Here is a 19,943-nt window from a genome sequence, read left to right as displayed (position 1 = left end):
CTTAAAGAAAAGTGTGACAGGTTTTATTTTTACTTTTTATTTTTTTATCTTTAAGCAACTAATACATCGACTAAGCCATCAAACAAAATTCTTGAGGATTTGCTATTTGCTTTTCTTATCATGCTTTTTGCTTTTTAAGCTGTAGAGGCTGGTGAGAAACAGTATTCCATTTCAGGTAGGGTGTCACCATACGAAATTACAATAAACTTCTTGAGTTCTTGACTTATACAATTGTATATATATATATATATATGTGTGTGTGTGTGTGTGTGTGTGTGTGTGTGTGTGTGTGTGTGTGTGTGTGTGTGTGTGTGTGTGTGTGTATTGCTAGCATTTGTGACAACATAAACGGTTTGAAGATGTTAGAGCATTTTTTACATGAGTATTTTTTATAATAATAATAATAATAATAATAATAATAATAATAATAATAATAATAATAATAAAAAGAAAGTTTACAGAGTGACAAATTTAGGCATGAAATGATTAAGCTGTGTATTTCTCCCTGGTGTTTTAATGAGCTCTTTCTACACTGGACGCATTCATAATGAAGCAAAGCAAAGGAAATGCATTGGATTTTTTAAAATCTTTTCCTCCTGTGACCTAAGTTGTTGTTTGTGATGCATTTGTAATTTCTCCTACCGATTTGGGATTAGATGGACCTGATAAGTACCAAAGGTTAGCATTTCTTTCCAAGGTTTTTGTTTGTTTGTTTGTTTGTTTTAAAAATCATGGGGACAATTGTGTAACAAAGTATTAAATACTTCGTTGAGCAGAATGAAGGAGGAGGTGCAGAACAGCCTAAATGTAATGTCCCCATATGAGGACCCATGTTAAAAAAAAGTGTTTTCAGTCAGACTAAGATTGAATTTAGCACCAGTGCTTTTATTTTGTAAACTAAACATAAATTCAGTTTGTTCAAAATATGTGTGTATGATGCAACTTCTGGTTCTGGTATCTCTAGGCTGGTGTGGGAAAAGGACCAGCCGGTGACAGAGCTCTCTGAACTCTGGCAAGGTCAACCTTTGGGCATATATCAGGTGGCAGAGGCAGCCATAAACGTCTGTTTCTGGCCCAACGTTCACACTGTTGGTCATGATGAGGGGGCTGTTCGTGTTCGCTGCGCTGCTTGTGGCAGTTTTTGGCAAAGTGACATTTGAGGGGTAAGTGGACCTGTCGACTAAATCTAAGACTATCTACTAAGTAAAGACTAAAGTAAATCAGTGTTTTTGAGCAAACGTAGGCACTATCATCAGTTTCCTTAAGAAGAGTTATGAATTAGTCATGATTGAATTAATCAGTCATTAGCAATGCTTCTACTTCTTGGGTTTTGATATTGACCCAGGTGTCATCTATGTATCTGTAGCTGTGGCTAGCTGCTGTCCCTGTGAAAGACCAAGCGCTTTACTTTCAACCTTTTTTTACTTTCGGACACTCCCGATTGGAAAAAAAGAAAAGCTGCATCATACATTTTTTGATAAGGACACAAGGTTATGCATGTGTAGAGATCCAAAAACCAATATTTCAGCCTGCAAACTCACACAGATTGAAGTGTGGATCAGAGAACAGAATTCAGGTTTATGCTATCAGTCCCAGCAATGTGTGGAATGACAAACAGTTTTTTTCTCAAACTGAAAAATAGTTTATAGAGGAAACACTGGCAAGCAGTCTTTTATAACTTCCAACTTTATGAAGCTTAAGGCTTCTCACTTCCTGTTATTTAAAATAGTGCTGTATGTATGTAATTTATCCGACACCCCTCTGTTGCTACAGCATGAATAAAACCCTAAAATCTAAATTTTCTTGCAGTTTTACATAGTATATATACATAGTATGTGAAATAGCTAATATGCAGTGCCTAGAAAACCTGGACTGTTCCTGCATCCAGTTGATGCCTGCCGATGAGAACTGGTTGAGATACCTAAACTGATAACTCTGGTTTCACAATAAATGACTTTTTTCTGCACAAGCAAGATACGCTGAGTAGAAGGCTGTAAAACTTAGCTGTTTGCTGTTTGCAGGCACAAAGTGCTTCGAATTGTTCCCAAGGATGAAGTCCAGCTGTCTCTTATCAAGGATCTGGAGGAAATGATGGAGTTCGAGGTAATTTATCAGCCACTAAATGACATCACCAGCCACCACTGTTTAAAATAAACTTTAAAAAGAAGAAGAAAGAAGAAAACAAACAAAACCACAAATTTTTAAAAATGCCTTAATAGCTCTATTTTTATCTTTATAAGTTTTCTAAATTGAGTAGAAACTTCTTTTGTATGCTTTGGTTAATATATTTTTGTTCTTTCAGCTGGATTTTTGGAGGGGGGTGACTACTGTGTCTAATCCCGTGGATGTCAGAGTTCCCTTCCATGTCTTGAAGTCAGTCAAAGATTACCTTGAGACACAGAACATTGACTACTCCGCCATGATTGAAGACCTCCAGGTTGCTTATAAGATCAGAATACACCCTGGAGTTTTTTCTGTTAATAGTTTTGCTCAGTAACTCTAATAGTATGAAATCTATCATTGTACTGCAGATGATTCTGGATAAGGAGCAGAAGGAGATGGCTGCTGCTCGTGTACCTCAGGCCAAAAACACTGATAGTTTCGACTTCGCTAACTACCACACCCTTGAAGAGGTAAGTACACAAAACTCCTCTGGCTACTGTTATCCAGTGAATAGATTGTAGCCAACTGTGTATTTTCTTTCACTAACCCATGCAAAGCAGTAAGAAAAAGCAAATAAACTCTTTGAAAGTTTTTTCAAATGTGCTAAATTTGTAATAAAATATAGCATACAAATATAGCATACTGAGTGTCAGGATCCCTCAGCTGTGACATTTTTCTTTCTGATGCTTCACACACTATTACCAGTATCTCCTTTTGTCTGATTAAAAGCTATCATCTTTGGCTAAGCAGCTTAACCTGATGCTTCATTCTATGCAGTGTTTTTGCTAGCGAGTGGCATGACAGACAAGGAAGGGCAAGGAAATGGACTTGTATTTTTATAGCAATTCTCTGGTCTTAGAGACCACTGAGAGTATTTAAGATTACAAGCAGTGTTGGGACTAACGCGTTATTAAGTAACGCGTTACAGTAACTACGTTATTATTGTGGTAACGAGCACGGTAACTAGTTATTATGCTAAAACCGGGAACGCGTTACTCGTACTAGCACTTTTAAGCTTGATCAGCTGTTGTTAGAATTTATTTAATATTAATTTCTAGTATCAGCTGATGTTGGCTGGAGCCACAGCTGTAAACCTGTTGGTCATGATATCGGTTTGGATATGTGATGAGAGGGAAACATGAAGATGAAACCAGGAGATGTCCTTACTGAATCATCAGAGCTGTGATGGAGAAACAGGTTTACCTTTTAGTTAACATGAATGAGTTGAAGGGAAGTTATGAACTGTTTCTGAGAGACAAATAACACCAGGATCCTTTTCTAAGTAGCTGACAGCTGGTAACTGTGCAGGGACGGGTCTAGCAAAGTGTTGCCAGGGGTCCATGTAGGGCATTAACAGGGAAATGGGGGCACAAGGAAATACTTTCTTATTCTCATTTAAAATGTCTCACTTTTAAAAAATAATTATCTGAGTCTTACAACAAACGATTGATAGATTGATACATATATACCATCAGAACAGTGTACATCACTGTCACAACAGTGTTTATTTTCATTCAAAGGCTTTATGATTTTTCCTATAATCTAGTCAAAATGCCCGGGACGATTTTTTTGTCCCAGTCCAGCCCTGTAAGCAGCTCATCTGCAGTCTGGTGTTACCTACATCTTCCTATTCAGAAGGCAGAATTTCCGAGTTCTGAGTACAATCGAAAGCACCACGACTGCAGTTTTTGTGTTGGATGTAAAAAGCAGGCCAGGATAGAATCAGGTGTGGGATTTCTCTCGTGGAAATGTGCACATTATTTTTTTCTTTCTATTGGTAGGTGGCACAGTGCAGTTGTGGCAAGTAAGCAAGCTAGAAGACTGGCAATCTTGCTGGGTATCCAGTTACGGAAGCAACACATAAACAAGAGAATTCTGAGTAAAACCAAAGTTACTTTCCCTAGTAACTAGTTACTCTGAAAGTAACGAGTAACTTGAAGTAACTGGGTTACTTTTGATAGAAGTAACTAGTAATGTAACTAAGTTACTAATTTAAAGTAACTTACCCAACACTGATTACAAGCCACATTTAACCATGCATTAATACAATGCCTTATACATTTTAAGAACCATTGTACCTCTCATTCATGGCCAATTTAGAATCATCAATTTACCTAACATATAGAGAGCATATCGAGAATATCTATAGGGAGGCCGTGCAAACACCCCAGTTGGGGTTCAAAGCAAGAACCTTATTGCTGTGCAGCGACAGTACTAACTACTGCACCAATCACTATGGGAGGAACTTACTTGTACTCTATCTGTTCATGTGAACAATGTCAATTACATTTTTGAAGCACAACAAAGGACATTTATTTCTAAAAGTATGGGGCCATGTACAGTGTGTAATGTGCCAACACTGGAAATTTGGTGCTCAATATTTCAGTGACATTTAAACTGAATGTTAATAGCAATCCTAGCATTTAGCATTTCCCTATTGATCTACATCATGTTGCAATCCCCATGACATTTGAGGCCAGACAGTGGTACAGAATCATGTCGCACTCAACTGATGCTTATGCATTATTGTGTCTTTCATTCAGATCTACAGCTTCCAGGACATGCTGGTGGCTGAGAATCCCAACTTTGTCAGCAAGATAGTGATTGGGCAGAGCTACGAAGGCCGTCCTCTTAATGTGCTCAAGGTAAAAAAAAAACAAACAAGCAAAACTACAACTGCACAATAGAGCTGAACGAACATTAAAATAAAAAAAAAGACAAAACCTCCTATACTCTTCTGGCAAGAGTTTTCACCCTCATGCTGCTCTTCATTTTTTATTTGTAATGAAGTTTGCTACTTTCCTTTCCTGTCTTGTAGTTCAGCACTGGTGGAACCAACCGTCCTGCCATCTGGATCGACACTGGAATCCACTCCAGAGAGTGGGTCACTCAGGCCAGCGGGCTATGGTTTGCTAAGAAGGTGGGTTTTTGTTTTGTTTTTTCATTTTCTTTAATAATATTATTAACATTTGTTGCTTTTGTCTGTGTCTCTGCCACTTCTCACAACTTACAGGTTGCACTGAATATTGTGTCCTCTGCTTTCCTGTCATTAGATTGTGACTGATTATGGAACGGATCCCGCCCTCACTGCAATCCTCAGTCAAATGGACATCTTCCTGGAGATTGCCACCAACCCTGATGGATACGCCTTCACCCACAGCAGTGTGAGTCTTTCATACTGTCTACTGTCTGATTTGTTTTAGAGTAATTTGCTGTACAACCAAATGTCTGTTTATAACCTTCATTTTACTTTTAAACATTTTTTTCAGGGCTTATCCCAATTAGCTTAAGCTGACAAGATGATACAGATGAATTAGTAATGGTGTATTTAGTCGGTTTTGCACAATGAATTAAATTTTGAGAGTCATATAGAATAAAATATCTTTCTTCAAGCAAAGACTAACATTACTGTTTCAGAATCGTATGTGGCGTAAGACCAGGAAGCCCAATCCTGGTTCTTCTTGTGTGGGAGTTGATCCCAATAGGAACTGGGATGCTGGTTTTGGAGGTAATATTTTCCCCTGCCATTCACTTGTATTTAAAGCCACTAACAGCCACTGTATGAGGTAATAATGATCATGTGTGTGTGTGTGTGTGTGTGTGTGTGTGTGTGTGTGTGTGTGTGTGTGTGTGTGTGTGTGTGTGTGTGTGTGTGTGTGTGTGTGTGTGTGTATTGCTTATGTCTTTCATATTTTTACATTCTAATGCTTTACCACAGTGTCTGTTTGTCTGGTTTTCTTTATATTAATAAATAGAACCTGGTGCCAGCAGCAGCCCCTGCTCAGAAACCTATCGTGGACCCAGTGCACACTCTGAGTCTGAGGTCAAGTCTATTGTGGACTTCGTGAAGTCTCATGGCAACATCAAGGCCTTCATCTCCATCCATTCCTACTCTCAGATGCTCATGTATCCCTATGGCTACAAAAGCACTCCTGCCAATGACGCGGCAGAACTGGTATAAAAAAGATCTTTCTGATTTAATTTCTTTCTTTAGAATTCTTATTTTTATGATAGTTCTTATATCTTCTTTGGGCTCTGTCAAAAGTCCTTATTAAAAAGTATGATAATATTCTTTCTACAGCACAAGGTGGCTCAAAAGGCCATCAGTGATCTAACCTCCCTGTATGGTACCAAATACACATACGGCAGCATCATTGACACTATCTGTAAGTTTAAGCAACACTACTTACCAGTACAGACTTCTTTTACATTATTTTGCCTAATAATGACCAGATATATGAATATTTCTCTTCTTTTCCTATAACTTTAATTTCTTCAAATGCAAATATAGTGGTATTAAATAGTGTATACAAAAAAAGTTGTGGCAGGGATCTCAAACTTGCTTTAAATTGTAGCCATTTGTATAAAAGTAAAACGACACAGGTCTGTACTTCAGACAGTTTTTTGGTGTTTATGAACCAACCAACCACCACTCATGCATAAGTATAAACTGTGCTAAAATTAAATGTACAAATGGTGCAAGGTTTTTTTTTATATTTATTTAAACATTATTGCCTTGAAATTAAAAGCTTTTTCAGGATCTCCATTTTTTTCTTTCTTTCTTTTTTTTTACAGTACCGTTTCATTGTTTTAACAATGCCTATTTTAATTTTAGACCAAGCCAGTGGTAACACCATTGACTGGACCTACGAACAGGGCATCAAGTACTCGTACACCTTTGAGCTGAGGGATGAGGGTCGCTATGGCTTCCTCCTTCCTGCATCTCAGATCATCCCCAACGCTCAGGAGACTTGGCTGGCTCTGATGTCCATCATGGATCACACCTCCAAGAACCCATACTGATCTGTGTGCGTGTATAAAAGTGGAAATCCTACATTTGGGAAATGTGCCCCCTTTTTTCCATCCTAAGAGTAATTCAAACCCATCACGATCGAGGGCTGTTCAAACTTTCTCAAAACCACAAGACAAATAAACACAATCCAAAATCAAAGCTGAATTTCTTTGTGATCCTGCTTGCACTGTAGCACATTCAGGCCTCAGGAGTGTCCCTACACTGTGTGCTGGGTTGCGTGCTTCTTTTATTATTTTTCTCAATGTAATGTGACTTTTCAGACGTTGCAAAGCGTAGCTGCAGCATCATTGCCAGCTGCTCAGCATACTGTATCGCCTTGGTCCCAGGGCACTACTGCATAAATAGGAGAGGCAGAATTAGAAAACATATCCCACCTGTGCCAGCCAGGCTCTCCACAGCCCCCCGAACCTTCCACTCCACCTCTCCCTCTGCAGCTGAGACACCACCACACACCACCATCCAACCCATGTATTTCATGCACTTTATGCCACTCACACAAAACTGCAGCGCCACCGTGATCATTGCAAAAAGGAAGATGAAACATTAGACATATACAGGAACTTTTGTGGTCAGCAGTTTATTTACATTTTGAGCTCCAGACAAAATATTTTCAAATTCTGAACTACGAAAACTGTTGCTTTTTTTATGGCAGGCCCGTGAATGCCGTCTGTTAATATATTCTGACAGATGAAAGAAAGCATTTAAATACATTTATCCCCCTGATAAATTCTATTAAAGCAACAACAATAATAATAAAACATGTAACAAAAATCTATTGATTGAGTTGCAAATTGTTCCACATGTCAATGCAATGAAGAGGCCTTTAAAAAGAATGCAGATCTTTCTGTTAATTATTTAGTTAATCGTATAGCTAGATAGCTTTCTACTGAAAAAGCTTATCTTGGGGTCAAGCTTGTCAGATATGACAAGATATGTCAGATATTTTTTTTTAGATGTACATATGAGCAATTTCAGGATGCTGATTAATGATCAATTTATCCACAGATTAATCAATAATGATGGACTTCCACATAATCCATGTAGTACGTCACAAGCTGTCTGTAAAAAAATAAAATGAAAAAAGCAAAAGAGTAATCTTCCCTTTTTTTCAAACTGGTCAGAACTTCACTGTGTCAAAATCCATGATGCAATCGTTCTTGTGAGTCAGCCAAAGATAAACATGTATAACCATGAACTTCAACAAGGCTGTGGCTTGATCACATGACTCTGCACACTTAAAAAGATGGTGTTAAACCCTGAACTGGTCGCACAATGCTGGCCACGATGAGGAAGCTCCTCGCATTCGCTGTGCTCTTTGTGGCTGTTCTTGGAAAAGAAACGTTTAATGGGTAAGTGGGCCAGCCCGAACCTCTCGCTGCTGTTGGAGTAGGGTGAAAGTCAGCTGTATACATGGGAATGTGTAAAAGCTGTGAGCATTAGAAGTAAAGTAAGGATGTGTTAAAAAATAATGACAGCAGCATTTTTGATTTAAACCACCCTGACTAGTCACTGCATTTAAAACAGCAACATATCTCCTGGGTGCACTTGTGCAATTTTTGCGTTTGAAAACTTTAATAGAGTACTGTCGCTATATTATATGTATATTTGTACATTTAATTATTTAAAGTGTAATGCTTCCCCTTTGATAACCTAATGCAATCAGCTGAACACTGGGAAGTCATGAATTCCCATTCAAAGCAGAATAGTTTTATTTAAAGAGCACCTTTCATACAAAATGGCAGCTTGAAAGAGCCTAGGACATTGGAAAACACTAACAACAACAACAACAACAAACGACAAACGACAATTTCTCACAGTTCAACTTTTGAAGAAGCAGCACCCACCAAGCTTGAGAAACCATTATTTCACCCTCTCTGTACCAATTTCTTAGCAAATGCTTGAGTTGAGTAAAAAACGGTAAAACAGTGTGGTTCTCTTTTTGCAGGCATCAGGTCCTTCGACTCGTTCCAAAGAGTGATGGCCATCTGTCTCTCATCAAGGACCTGCACAACATGATAGAGCAGGAGGTTATTTATCACCCATGACATCACTGTCAAGACAAATCTAAAAAAAATTTAAATAGAAAGAACAGATTCAGTTATGTCACATGACACGCCATTTTTTTTATGCCGAACCTTTTTTTCTAATAAACTGATTGCAATTCAACTCAGTTTGGGGAATAATGACTGTTTGTTCTTTTAGCTTGACATCTGGAGGGAAGTGAGTGATGTGGGCTTTCCTGTGGATATCAGAGTTCCAGTACATCAATTAAAGATGGTCAAACGTTACCTGAAAGCCTACGATATACAGTTCTCCACCATGATTAAAGACTTGCAGGTAGCGTATGACACCTGGAATCAACCTGGACTGACTCATGCACCTGGATTTGAGATTGAGAGTACCTCTCTGATAGAGGTCATATAACTATGCTACTGTCCTGCAGGTGTTGCTGGATGAGGAGCAAAAAGCAATGGAGTCTGCTTTAGCCCATGTCCCTGAGCCCAGAAACACTGATAACTTTGACTTTTCTAGCTACCACAACCTCAGTGAGGTCAGCAAACACTTTTCCTTTTCATAAGTAAAAAGTAAAAGGATAATTACAAATATTTTGAGACAGCAACTTTTTAAAAATAATTTTGACCTTAGTCTTGGCACTAAAGGTGATGAGTATTGTTTTTTTTTTCTTGGTTATATACAATAACATATGCAATATATTCTTATATGTCTGAGAATAGCAGGTATTGGAGCCCAGTGATTTTTGAAAAGGTGACGTTAACTGCTTATTATTGTTGTATGATTTTTTCAGACTTGCAAATAACTTTGTTACTCACTTATGTTTACCATATTTTTCTCAACATATACACTATATGGACAAAAATGTTTGGCCATTTCGCTCAATAGTTGAATTCAGGCGTTTTCATTCCAACTGTCACCAGCAGTGTTGGTTAAGTTACTTGAAAAAAGTAATCAGTAACTAATTACTGATTACTTCCCCCAAAAAGTAATCCCGTGACTTTACTGATTACTTATTTTCAAAAGTAATTAATTACTTAGTTACTTAGTTACTTTTTAAAAACACGATTTACAACCTGAATAGGTAATAAAGTGATAGATCTTTCAGCCCAATTCTACTTTTTCTACATAATCCATCATACAAAATGTAATCAAATGGAAAGGTCCCCTTTTAAAAGTTGTTTTATTAGTTTTAATCTTTTAAAAAATTGTTATTATATGCAACATTCTGACTTGAATAAATTAGTTTAACATTTAAACCTATTTTCTGCACATTCCAGCACATAAAATAAAATATGTTTTGTGTTTACACTCACTCTTTCAAATAGATGCAAGTAAAACACAGCAGAAAATAAATAACATCAAAGACTCAGCGGTCCTTTTGCTCTATTTTCACCTGTATAGCAGGAGTAGGGTAGGCGGAGGTTTACCCTGGTGCAGGTGTGCTGCAGCGATCAGTGGAAGAATCTGCGAGTTTCTCTGTGAATTTCCCATTACCTCTTAGCGCACTCGGTGCTTGCTCGGAAGTTTAGGGGTTTTTTTGCTGTAAAAAGAAGTTTTCTTCCCACGCACAACGGACACTAATGTTTTTGTCACTTTTTATGGAATCAAACTCAAAGTAAGGTCAGTACTTTCACGCTTTAAACGCACGGCATGCTCATACTCTCTCCCGCACTCGATATATTATCCATTGTTGATCTGCACACAGCTGTTGTCACCAATGTCGCACTCGCTTACGTCACTGTCATGAGACGTTCTTGCAAAAAAAAATCACGGTTTTAGTAACGCAGTGTTCCTACAGGAAAGTAACGGTAATCTAATTACCGTTTTTGCAATAGTAATCCCTTACTTTACTTGTTACTTGAAAAAAGTAATCAGATTACAGTAATGCGTTACTGCCCATCTCTGGTCACCAGTGTATTAAATCAAGTGCCTAGCTGTGCAGTCTGCCTTTAAAACATTTGTGAGTTTGTAAAATGTCTTTCCTCCTAGATATTCTCTGTTGTGATAAGTGATAATATTGTAAAGAGGAAGCATTTAGGACCCATAGAAACTCAGCCACAAAGTGAAAGACCACATAAAGTCACAGAGTGGAGTCTCTGAGTGCTGAGCTATGTACAGCGGTCCCTCGCTACAACGCGGTTCACTTTTCGCGGCCTCGCTGTTTCGCAGATTTTTTGTGCAATTTTGCATGCTTTTGTTTTTGTTTTGTTTTTACAGTGCATTGTGTTCTGCGTCCTGATCGGCTGTAGACCATTGTCAATCAATCTCCGTGCCGTGTCTCCTGTACAGTACAGAATGCGTTCAGCTTGTCAGATTTGCATAAATCTTCGATCGCTAGCAGTGTGACTGAAGTGCTGTACTGTATGTTTGTAAGTTTTCTCCCCAACAAACATAACACTGTCGACGAAACATTTTGCACGGCCAAAGGCACCTGCGGTAGCACCCAAAAGACAGAGGAAGATGCTAACCATCGCACAAAAAGTTGGACTTATGAACATGCTAAAGGAAGGACCATAAGGCACACCGGATTATAAGGCCAATTAAGCGAAACCAAACAGTCAGATAAGTCAAACTTTACTCAACTCATTCTTCTTGCGTCCTCTACTTCCGTACCATTGACTCATTAATATTGAATTCTCTCGCAGCTGCTCTATTCCCATGTTCTGGACCTGGAAACAGGGTTTGATCTTTGGTTTCATTCTATAATACTGGACTTATTTTTCTATGAAGGTTTGAACTTTGAGAGTGTTTAAACAGGAGAGAAAAGTGTGAAAATGTTCACGCCTGTCTGAGAAAAGTGTATAAAGTGTCTAGTGACATCTAATAAATGTAAAAAATAAAATGAAATAATAATAATGATAAAGTTGGCTACTTCGCGGGTTTCACCTATCATTCACGGGTCATTTTAGAACGTATCTCCCGCGATAAACAAGGGACCACTGTATAACAATTACCTGGTGCTTATCTATTAAGACTTCACTTGTCTTTCAGATCTACTCCTTTCAGGAAATGCTGGTGGCTGAGAACCCCAACTTGGTGAGCAAGATAGTGATTGGTCAGAGCTATGAGGACCGTCCCCTTAATGTGCTCAAGGTAAACCTGCTATTGAAAAAGAACTGAATGAATATCATGGCAATGAATGCATGCTCTTTAAAAAGAACAAACACCCTGTTATTACAACAAGTACCTTTAAATTTATTAGCCTTTAGAAATGGATGGATTATTATTGTAGGGCATTTACCTTATAATATAAAGCGCCTTGAGGTTGCTGTCGATGTTTTTTGGCAGTATATAAATATAAATGGAATTGAACTGAATTGAATGGCTAGCTGGGTGCATGGATGGATGGACGGACCTCATGCTTTCCTTTCCCATGTTTTAGTTCAGCACTGGTGGAACCAACCGCCCTGCCATCTGGATTGATACTGGAATCCACTCAAGAGAATGGGTCACCCAGGCCAGCGGACTATGGTTTGCCCAGAAGGTGTTTTGGCAGTCTGGCTATTAGCATCAATACTTTTTTTGTTGTTGTTTGATCTTCTCTGTCTCTTCAAATTCCAATAGCTAACTGATTACACTCAAAATTGTGTCCTTTTGATTTTTATTGTTAGATTGTGACTGATTTTGGACGTGACCCTAAACTCACCGCAGTCCTCAATCAGATGGACATCTTTCTGGAGATTGTGACCAACCCTGATGGCTACACCTTCACCCACACCAATGTGAGTCTGTCATAGTTAGACTTTTCACATCATAGTTTCATTTTCAGGGACTGACATGAATTTGTTACATTTTTACAATATTATCTTCAAACAAACAAAAACTAGCTGTTTAAACCCTGTAAAGTCCAGGACATCACAATGATTCTAACCCTAACTCTGTACTATCAGAAGGTGTAATATCCTATATATTTGTACAATCGCAGTGAGAGCTTGGTCTGTATTGACAGTAATACAGCAATAATTTAAAAAAAACAACAATTCCTGGCCGATATTGGACACCAGCACTGCTGTCCTCTGTCACAGTTTTTGTTCACAATTTATATGGACAGTTTAACTATCTTGGGGTCTTATGATGTGGGGTGAAACGGGAGGTTTACATATGAACTGGTGCAATCTGTTGTGGTGAAGAAGGAGCTGAGCTTAAAAATGAGGCTGCCACTCTATGTTTCCACCGTGGGCAGATTTATCTTAGTGATAGGCTGAGAAGCTCAGTCATTCACGAGGGGCTCAGCTACTGTGTTACCTGTCACATATACAGGATTTAGAATTTGCAGTTAAACAAATGAACATGTCTTTGGGTGGAAACTGGAGCAGAAACCAGCAAAAGTTGAAAATTGAGATCATACAAATTCCACACAGCATTGCCCGTAAAGTTCACACAAGGAATGTCCTTGGTGCACTCTAAAAACTAAAACTGACATTTACTTAAAATTTTTGAGGCAACACTTTTGCACTTAAAAATATTGAGTAGTTTCGAAACCAGTCAAATCTGTTCAATATACTTGATCAATTGAATATAACTAAAGCTTAAACATGTTAAGTTGAAATGAATAATTGTAGTTGTTACACAAACATGAAAAAATTGAGTAAATAACACTGACATGCTTGGTCAAAGTAACTGAAATAGAGATGGTCAGTTAATCCGAAATTTTGTTCCATTTACTTAATATTGTAAACTGAACGTAATTAAAATTGTACTTAATATTAAATATGGTAAATGGCCTGTATTTGTATAGCGCTTTACTTAGTCCCTATGGACCCCAAAGCACTTTACACTACATTCAGTCATTCACACTGAAGGTGTGTGTGAATCATTCAGTCATTCACACTGAATGTGTGTGTGAATCATTCAGTCATTCACACACACATTCACACACTGGTGATGGCAAGCTACATTGCAGCTACAGCTGCCCTGGGCACACTGACAGAGGCGAGGCTGCCGGACAGTGGCGCCACCAGGCCCTCTGACCACCACCAGTAGGCAACCAGTAGGCGCCCGAGACTGTCGGTGCCGGGGCTTGAACCGGCAACCTTCCTATTACAAGATGAACTGCCAACCTTTGAGCCACGATCTCTTGAGGACTCTTGATCACCCCCTAACTTTCAAATATGAATGTTATTGTATTTCACTGGTAGTCTAAGTCTAAAAAAACCAAACAACCTAATATGTAGTTGTGTTTTTCATAATACATGTATGAAAAATGACCACATGTTAAACATTTTTCCAAATGAAAATGTAATTTTCATAAACATGGCAATAACTCGAAATAAACAAGCACTAAAAAGACAAGAGCCTTTTCCCTTTTAGCTCAAAACCTTACATACTTGAAGGATAAATGGCAAACCAGGAGAGCAAACACAAAAGCTCAGAGTATTTAAAAAACAAAATGAACAAAACAATGAAAAAGGCTCATGGTACTCAATTACTCTACGATATCGTGTTTTACTTACACTTTTCAGTTGTAGTTGCTGACAATAAATAATATTGATTTGAATAATTAATGATTTTGGTACAAGATACTGATGAGTATAGATACCTATTTCTTTTGATTCAATTTTAAACAAAAATATTAAGTACATGCAAAGAAGGTATTCTGTGAACCACATGCTGAATTTTTGTCTGAGATAAATGTAAATGAATACCTTAATTTAACACAAACATATAAGTTAACATTTTAGACATTTATTTCAACTTATCAAACTCAAATAATTACTAAAAGAATATTCATAGATTTTATCAGGCTCATCTAACTTATACTGTATTTATAGTGATATTTACTAAGCCTCTGAATTACTTTTTAGAGTGTGTGAGGCAACAGTCTTAACCACTGCACCATAGTAGTTGATGACTGAATGGATAATGGATGTGTTTATTTAAAGTTAAATCAAAGCTTAACGTAAATATACCTAACAATTAAACTAATAACCCACACATATTGGGATGCTTTGATGTTTCCAGTCCCGTATGTGGCGTAAGACCAGAAAACCTAATCCCGGGTCCCTTTGTGTTGGTGTTGATCCCAACAGGAACTGGAAAGCTGGTTTTGGAGGTATATCTTTTATCTAAATATGCATGTATTCATGTTTTCATGTAACAGGTTATTGCAGTTTTACTTTTACTGTGAATACATTTTAGAGCGAGGCATTCCTGACTTCCTCAGTATTGTTCTTCAAAAAATTTGAACTTTAGTAACATCACCTTTTTTCCAGCCTCAAGATGGAAATAAATAAATCAATACATTAGTAAAACCCCACAGACAAAGAGAAAGTGACTTTAAAAAGTATTTCTTAGTTTTGTCTTTCTTGTCTTTTTGTACAAATTATCAGCAAATACACACAAATAATGAAGTATTGTAAATAATAGAGTACTAGTAAATGTTTGGACAATGCATATAATTTTTTCTTTATTTTGATTAACAACAATGTCTTTGCAGCAAATTACAACATATAGTTCAGTATGTACTACAGTACTGTGCAATTCATTCTTCATATTTTTGTAGGAAAGTGGGAAATAGGTGCAGTGATTTATTGAACACACACTATGCGGACATACAGTATATATGGTAAAAACAACTTAAAGATTAATATTTGGTATGACTGCCATCACTGTTTAACACAGTATGACATTTCTTAGCCAAAGTTTCTTGTAATTTCTTTAAGTGGTCTTGAGGAATAGTTCCTGCTTCTATTTTTTAATGGGTTTTCAATATACCTTTCCAATTTGACCATTTCTGCTGAGATTTTAATGAATTATGAACTGAAAGGTCAAGTGCATCTCTCATGTCCTATGTCAGGTCTTTGCTTGATTTCTTCCTGTTTCAGATATTGTTCATCAGATTTTTTTAAATATATATATATATATATATATATATATATATATATATATGTATATATATATATAAAACACCCAGCACGCCCCTGCGGGCGGTTTATCCTTCAAGCTCGGGTCCTCTACCAGAGGCCTGGGAGCTTGAGGGTCCTGCGCAGTATCTTAGCTGTTCCCAGGACTGCGCTCTTCTGGACAGAGATCTCCGATGTTGTTCCCGGGATCTGCTGGAGCCACTCGCCTAGCTTGGGAGTCACCGCACCTAGTGCTCCGATTACCACGGGGACCACTGTTACCTTCACCCTCCACATCCTCTCGAGCTCTTCTCTGAGCCCTTGGTATTTCTCCAGCTTCTCGTGTTCCTTCTTCCTGATATTGCTGTCATTCGGAACCGCTACATCGATCACTACGGCCGTCTTCTTCTGTTTGTCTACCACCACTATGTCCGGTTGGTTAGCCACCACCATTTTGTCCGTCTGTATCTGGAAGTCCCACAGGATCTTAGCTCGGTCATTCTCCACCACCCTTGGGGGAATCTCCCATTTTGACCTCGGGACTTCCAGGTTATACTCGGCACAGATGTTCCTGTACACTATGCCGGCCACTTGGTTATGGCGTTCCATGTATGCCTTGCCTGCTAGCATCTTGCACCCTGCTGTTATGTGCTGGATTGTCTCTGGGGCATCTTTACACAGCCTGCACCTGGGGTCTTGCCTGGTGTGATAGACCCCAGCCTCTATGGATCTTGTGCTCAGAGCTTGTTCTTGTGCTGCCATGATTAGTGCCTCTGTGCTGTCTTTCAGTCCAGCTTTGTCCAGCCACTGGTAGGATTTCTGGATATCAGCCACCTCCTCTATCTGCCGGTGGTACATACCGTGCAGGGGCCTGTCCTTCCATGATGGTTCCTCGTCTCCCTCCTCTTTCTTGGGTTTCTGCTGCCTGAGGTATTCACTGAGCACTCGGTCAGTTGGGGCCATCTTCCTAATGTATTCTTGGATGTTCGTTGTCTCATCCTGGACTGTGGTGCTGACACTCACCAGTCCCCGGCCCCCTTCCTTCCGCTTAGCGTACAGCCTCAGGGTGCTGGATTTGGGGTGAAACCCTCCATGCATGGTAAGGAGCTTTCTTGTCTTTATGTCAGTGGCTTCTATCTCCTCCTTTGGCCAGCCTATTACCCCAGCAGGGTACCTGATCACGGGCAGGGCGTACGTGTTGATGGCCCGGATCTTGTTCTTACCATTCAGCTGACTCCTCAGGACTTGCCTGACCCTCTGCAGGTACTTGGTGGTTGCAGCTTTTCTAGCGGCCTCTTCATGGTTCCCATTCGCCTGTGGGATCCCCAAGTACTTGTAACTGTCCTCTATGTCTGCAATGTTGCCTTCTGGTAGTTCAATCCCCTCAGTTCTGACTACCTTCCCTCTCTTTGTTACCATCCGACTACACTTCTCCAGTCCGAACGACATTCCAATGTCATTGCTGTATAGCCTGGTAGTGTGGATCAGTGAATCGATGTCTCGTTCACTCTTGGCATACAGCTTGATGTCATCCATGTACAGGAGGTGGCTGACAACTGCTCCGTTCTGTAGTCGGTATCCGTAGCCAGTCTTGTTAATGATCTCACTGAGGGGGTTCAGGCCTATGCAGAACAGCAGTGGGGACAGAGCATCTCCTTGGTAGATCCCGCACTTGATGGTGACTTGTGCTATGGGCTTGGAGTTGGCCTCTAGTGTTGTACGCCACATCCCCATTGAGTTCCTGATGAAGGCTCTTAGGGTCCCATTGATCTTGTACAATTCTAGGCATTCCAGTATCCAGCTGTGGGGCATTGAGTCATAGGCCTTCTTGTAATCAATCCAGGCAGTGCACAGGTTGGTCAGTCTGGTCTTGCAGTCTCGGCTGATTGTTCTGTCTACCAGTAGCTGGTGTTTTGCGCCTCTGGTATTCTTGCCAATTCCTTTCTGTGTCCCGCTCATGTATTGACCCATGTGCCTGTTCATCTTAGCCGATATGATGCCTGACAGGAGCTTCCATGTAGTACTGAGGCAGGTTATTGGTCGGTAGTTGGAGGGGACCGGTCCCTTCTTGGGGTCCTTGGGGATCAGGACCGTCCGGCCTTCAGTTAGCCATTCCGGGTGTCTCTCGTTAACTAGCAGCTGGTTCATTTGTGCTGCCAGACGCTCGTGGAGTGCAGTCAGCTTCTTCAGCCAGTAGGCGTGAACCATGTCGGGCCCTGGTGCTGTCCAACTCTTCATACTGGAGACCCTTTCTTGGATATCTGCCACTGTGATGGTTACTGGACCCTGTTCAGGGAGGTCGCTGTGGTCAGCCCTCAGATCCTCTAGCCACTGAGCATTGCCGTTATGGGTTGCATCCTTCTCCCATATGCTCTTCCAGTATTGCTCCGTCTCCAGCCTTGGTGGTGCTGTTCTCTTATTGTTCCCTTGCCACTGAGAGTACACCTTTGCTGGTTCTGTGGAGAACAGCTGGTTTATTCTCCTGCCTTCTATCTCTCTGGTGTACCTCCTCAAGCGGCTGGCCAAGGCTGTGAGTCTTTGCTTGGCAGTTTCCAAGGCCTCAGGTATGGACAGCTTGCTGTATTTCTTAGGCACCTTATTTGTCGCACCTTTCTGCAACTCCGTTAGTTGGCTAACCTCCCTCCGTGCTACTTTGATCTTGCCCTCTAGCCTCCTTCTCCATGGAGGGTACTGCCCCTTGTCGCTGTTCAACTTGTAGCCAAGCATCTCACTGATCACTGTTGCCGTATTGTAGATCAGCTTGTTAGTGTCGGTAATCGTGGTTGTAGGTATTGTCCGTAGTGCTGCATTAACATCATCTAGCAGACCTTCTGAGGGAACTTCACGTAATCTTGGTAACCGGCTACGGGGGATCCAGGTTTCAAGCTTGGCCATGATCCTATTTTTCAGGTCAGTTCCTCTCGCACTCAACTCTCCTATCGCACTTGGGTCTATGTACCCAATCTCGGGTGGGGGTGATGATATCTCCCCCCTGACCTGGCGTCCTGACTCCTCCTTGCCGTAGCATTTGTGTTGTACCTCGTCAATCTCTAGCTGTGAGAGCAGTCCCTTTTTTCGAATGTTGGAACACTGAGCTACTAGTTGTTTCGCCGTCATTGTGGATGTTGGGTATCGAAGAATCCATAGGTCCCTCATCCTATTCATGTAGCCCCTTCCGCCGGGGTTACTTGCATAGTAGCATTCCAACAACGCCCTGTTTTCGTCTCTTGCCCACCGATGCCTTCTTGTTCCAGTAGCCCACTTTTCGTCAGGGTGCCCTGGTTCCTCAACACCTGACGCGGACCTTGTTGATCCGGGCGACGTCCGAGCCGGCATGCCTTCATATTTATCTGTCTCGCTCATGTCTGCGGTAGGCTTGCTTAGCATAGGGGGTCTAGCCTTAGGACCCTTACTGGATACAGACGCCCCAGGCAGGAATCGAACTTGCGATCCTCTGTTCCAAAGGCGTGTAGTCTTTGGAACAGAGGATCGCAATATATATATATATATATATATATATATATCACCCAGCACGCCCCCGCGGGCGGTTTATCCTTCAAGCTCGGGTCCTCTACCAGAGGCCTGGGAGCTTGAGGGTCCTGCGCAGTATCTTAGCTGTTCCCAGGACTGCGCTCTTCTGGACAGAGATCTCCGATGTTGTTCCCGGGATCTGCTGGAGCCACTCGCCTAGCTTGGGAGTCACCGCACCTAGTGCTCCGATTACCACGGGGACCACCGTTACCTTCACCCTCCACATCCTCTCGAGCTCTTCTCTGAGCCCTTGGTATTTCTCCAGCTTCTCGTGTTCCTTCTTCCTGATATTGCTGTCATTCGGAACCGCTACATCGATCACTACGGCCGTCTTCTTCTGCTTGTCTACCACCACTATGTCCGGTTGGTTAGCCACCACCATTTTGTCCGTCTGTATCTGGAAGTCCCACAGGATCTTAGCTCGGTCATTCTCCACCACCCTTGGGGGCATCTCCCATTTTGACCTCGGGACTTCCAGGTTATACTCGGCACAGATGTTCCTGTACACTACGCCGGCCACTTGGTTATGGCGTTCCATGTATGCCTTGCCTGCTAGCATCTTGCACCCTGCTGTTATG

At 40.5% G+C, this 19,943-nt stretch overlaps 2 protein-coding genes across 2 annotated transcripts in view; both read left to right on the top strand.

Moving 5' to 3' along the window:
* Positions 1 to 7,905, top strand: LOC146665363 (carboxypeptidase A1-like). Its single transcript, XM_085412976.1, has 12 exons — positions 1 to 175; positions 965 to 1,163; positions 2,022 to 2,103; positions 2,303 to 2,437; positions 2,532 to 2,633; positions 4,707 to 4,808; positions 4,982 to 5,083; positions 5,217 to 5,327; positions 5,581 to 5,671; positions 5,919 to 6,118; positions 6,245 to 6,329; positions 6,779 to 7,905. Exons 2-12 carry the CDS (start codon positions 1,096 to 1,098, stop codon positions 6,964 to 6,966), a joined length of 1,266 nt encoding a protein of 421 aa, XP_085269102.1. The 5' UTR covers positions 1 to 175; positions 965 to 1,095; the 3' UTR covers positions 6,967 to 7,905.
* A 282-nt stretch (positions 7,906 to 8,187) lies between these two features.
* The window catches only part of LOC146665362 (carboxypeptidase A1-like), a 16,974-nt gene continuing 5,218 nt past the window's right edge, over positions 8,188 to 19,943 (top strand). Inside the window, exons 1-8 of the mRNA XM_085412975.1 lie at positions 8,188 to 8,325; positions 8,922 to 9,003; positions 9,179 to 9,313; positions 9,420 to 9,527; positions 11,984 to 12,085; positions 12,375 to 12,476; positions 12,604 to 12,714; positions 14,954 to 15,044. Coding sequence (XP_085269101.1) covers positions 8,249 to 8,325; positions 8,922 to 9,003; positions 9,179 to 9,313; positions 9,420 to 9,527; positions 11,984 to 12,085; positions 12,375 to 12,476; positions 12,604 to 12,714; positions 14,954 to 15,044 — 808 coding nt within the window. The 5' untranslated portion in view covers positions 8,188 to 8,248. The remainder of the gene's footprint in view (positions 8,326 to 8,921; positions 9,004 to 9,178; positions 9,314 to 9,419; positions 9,528 to 11,983; positions 12,086 to 12,374; positions 12,477 to 12,603; positions 12,715 to 14,953; positions 15,045 to 19,943) is intronic.

This window comes from Rhamphochromis longiceps, linkage group LG7 (assembly GCF_057381845.1).
Source record: "Rhamphochromis longiceps isolate RC_006_pf linkage group LG7, R_longiceps_female_GT1.1, whole genome shotgun sequence".
NCBI classification, from domain to species: domain Eukaryota; kingdom Metazoa; phylum Chordata; class Actinopteri; order Cichliformes; family Cichlidae; genus Rhamphochromis; species Rhamphochromis longiceps.
The sequence above is the reverse complement of the archived record's forward strand: the minus strand, read 5'-3'. Positions and strand labels throughout refer to the sequence as shown.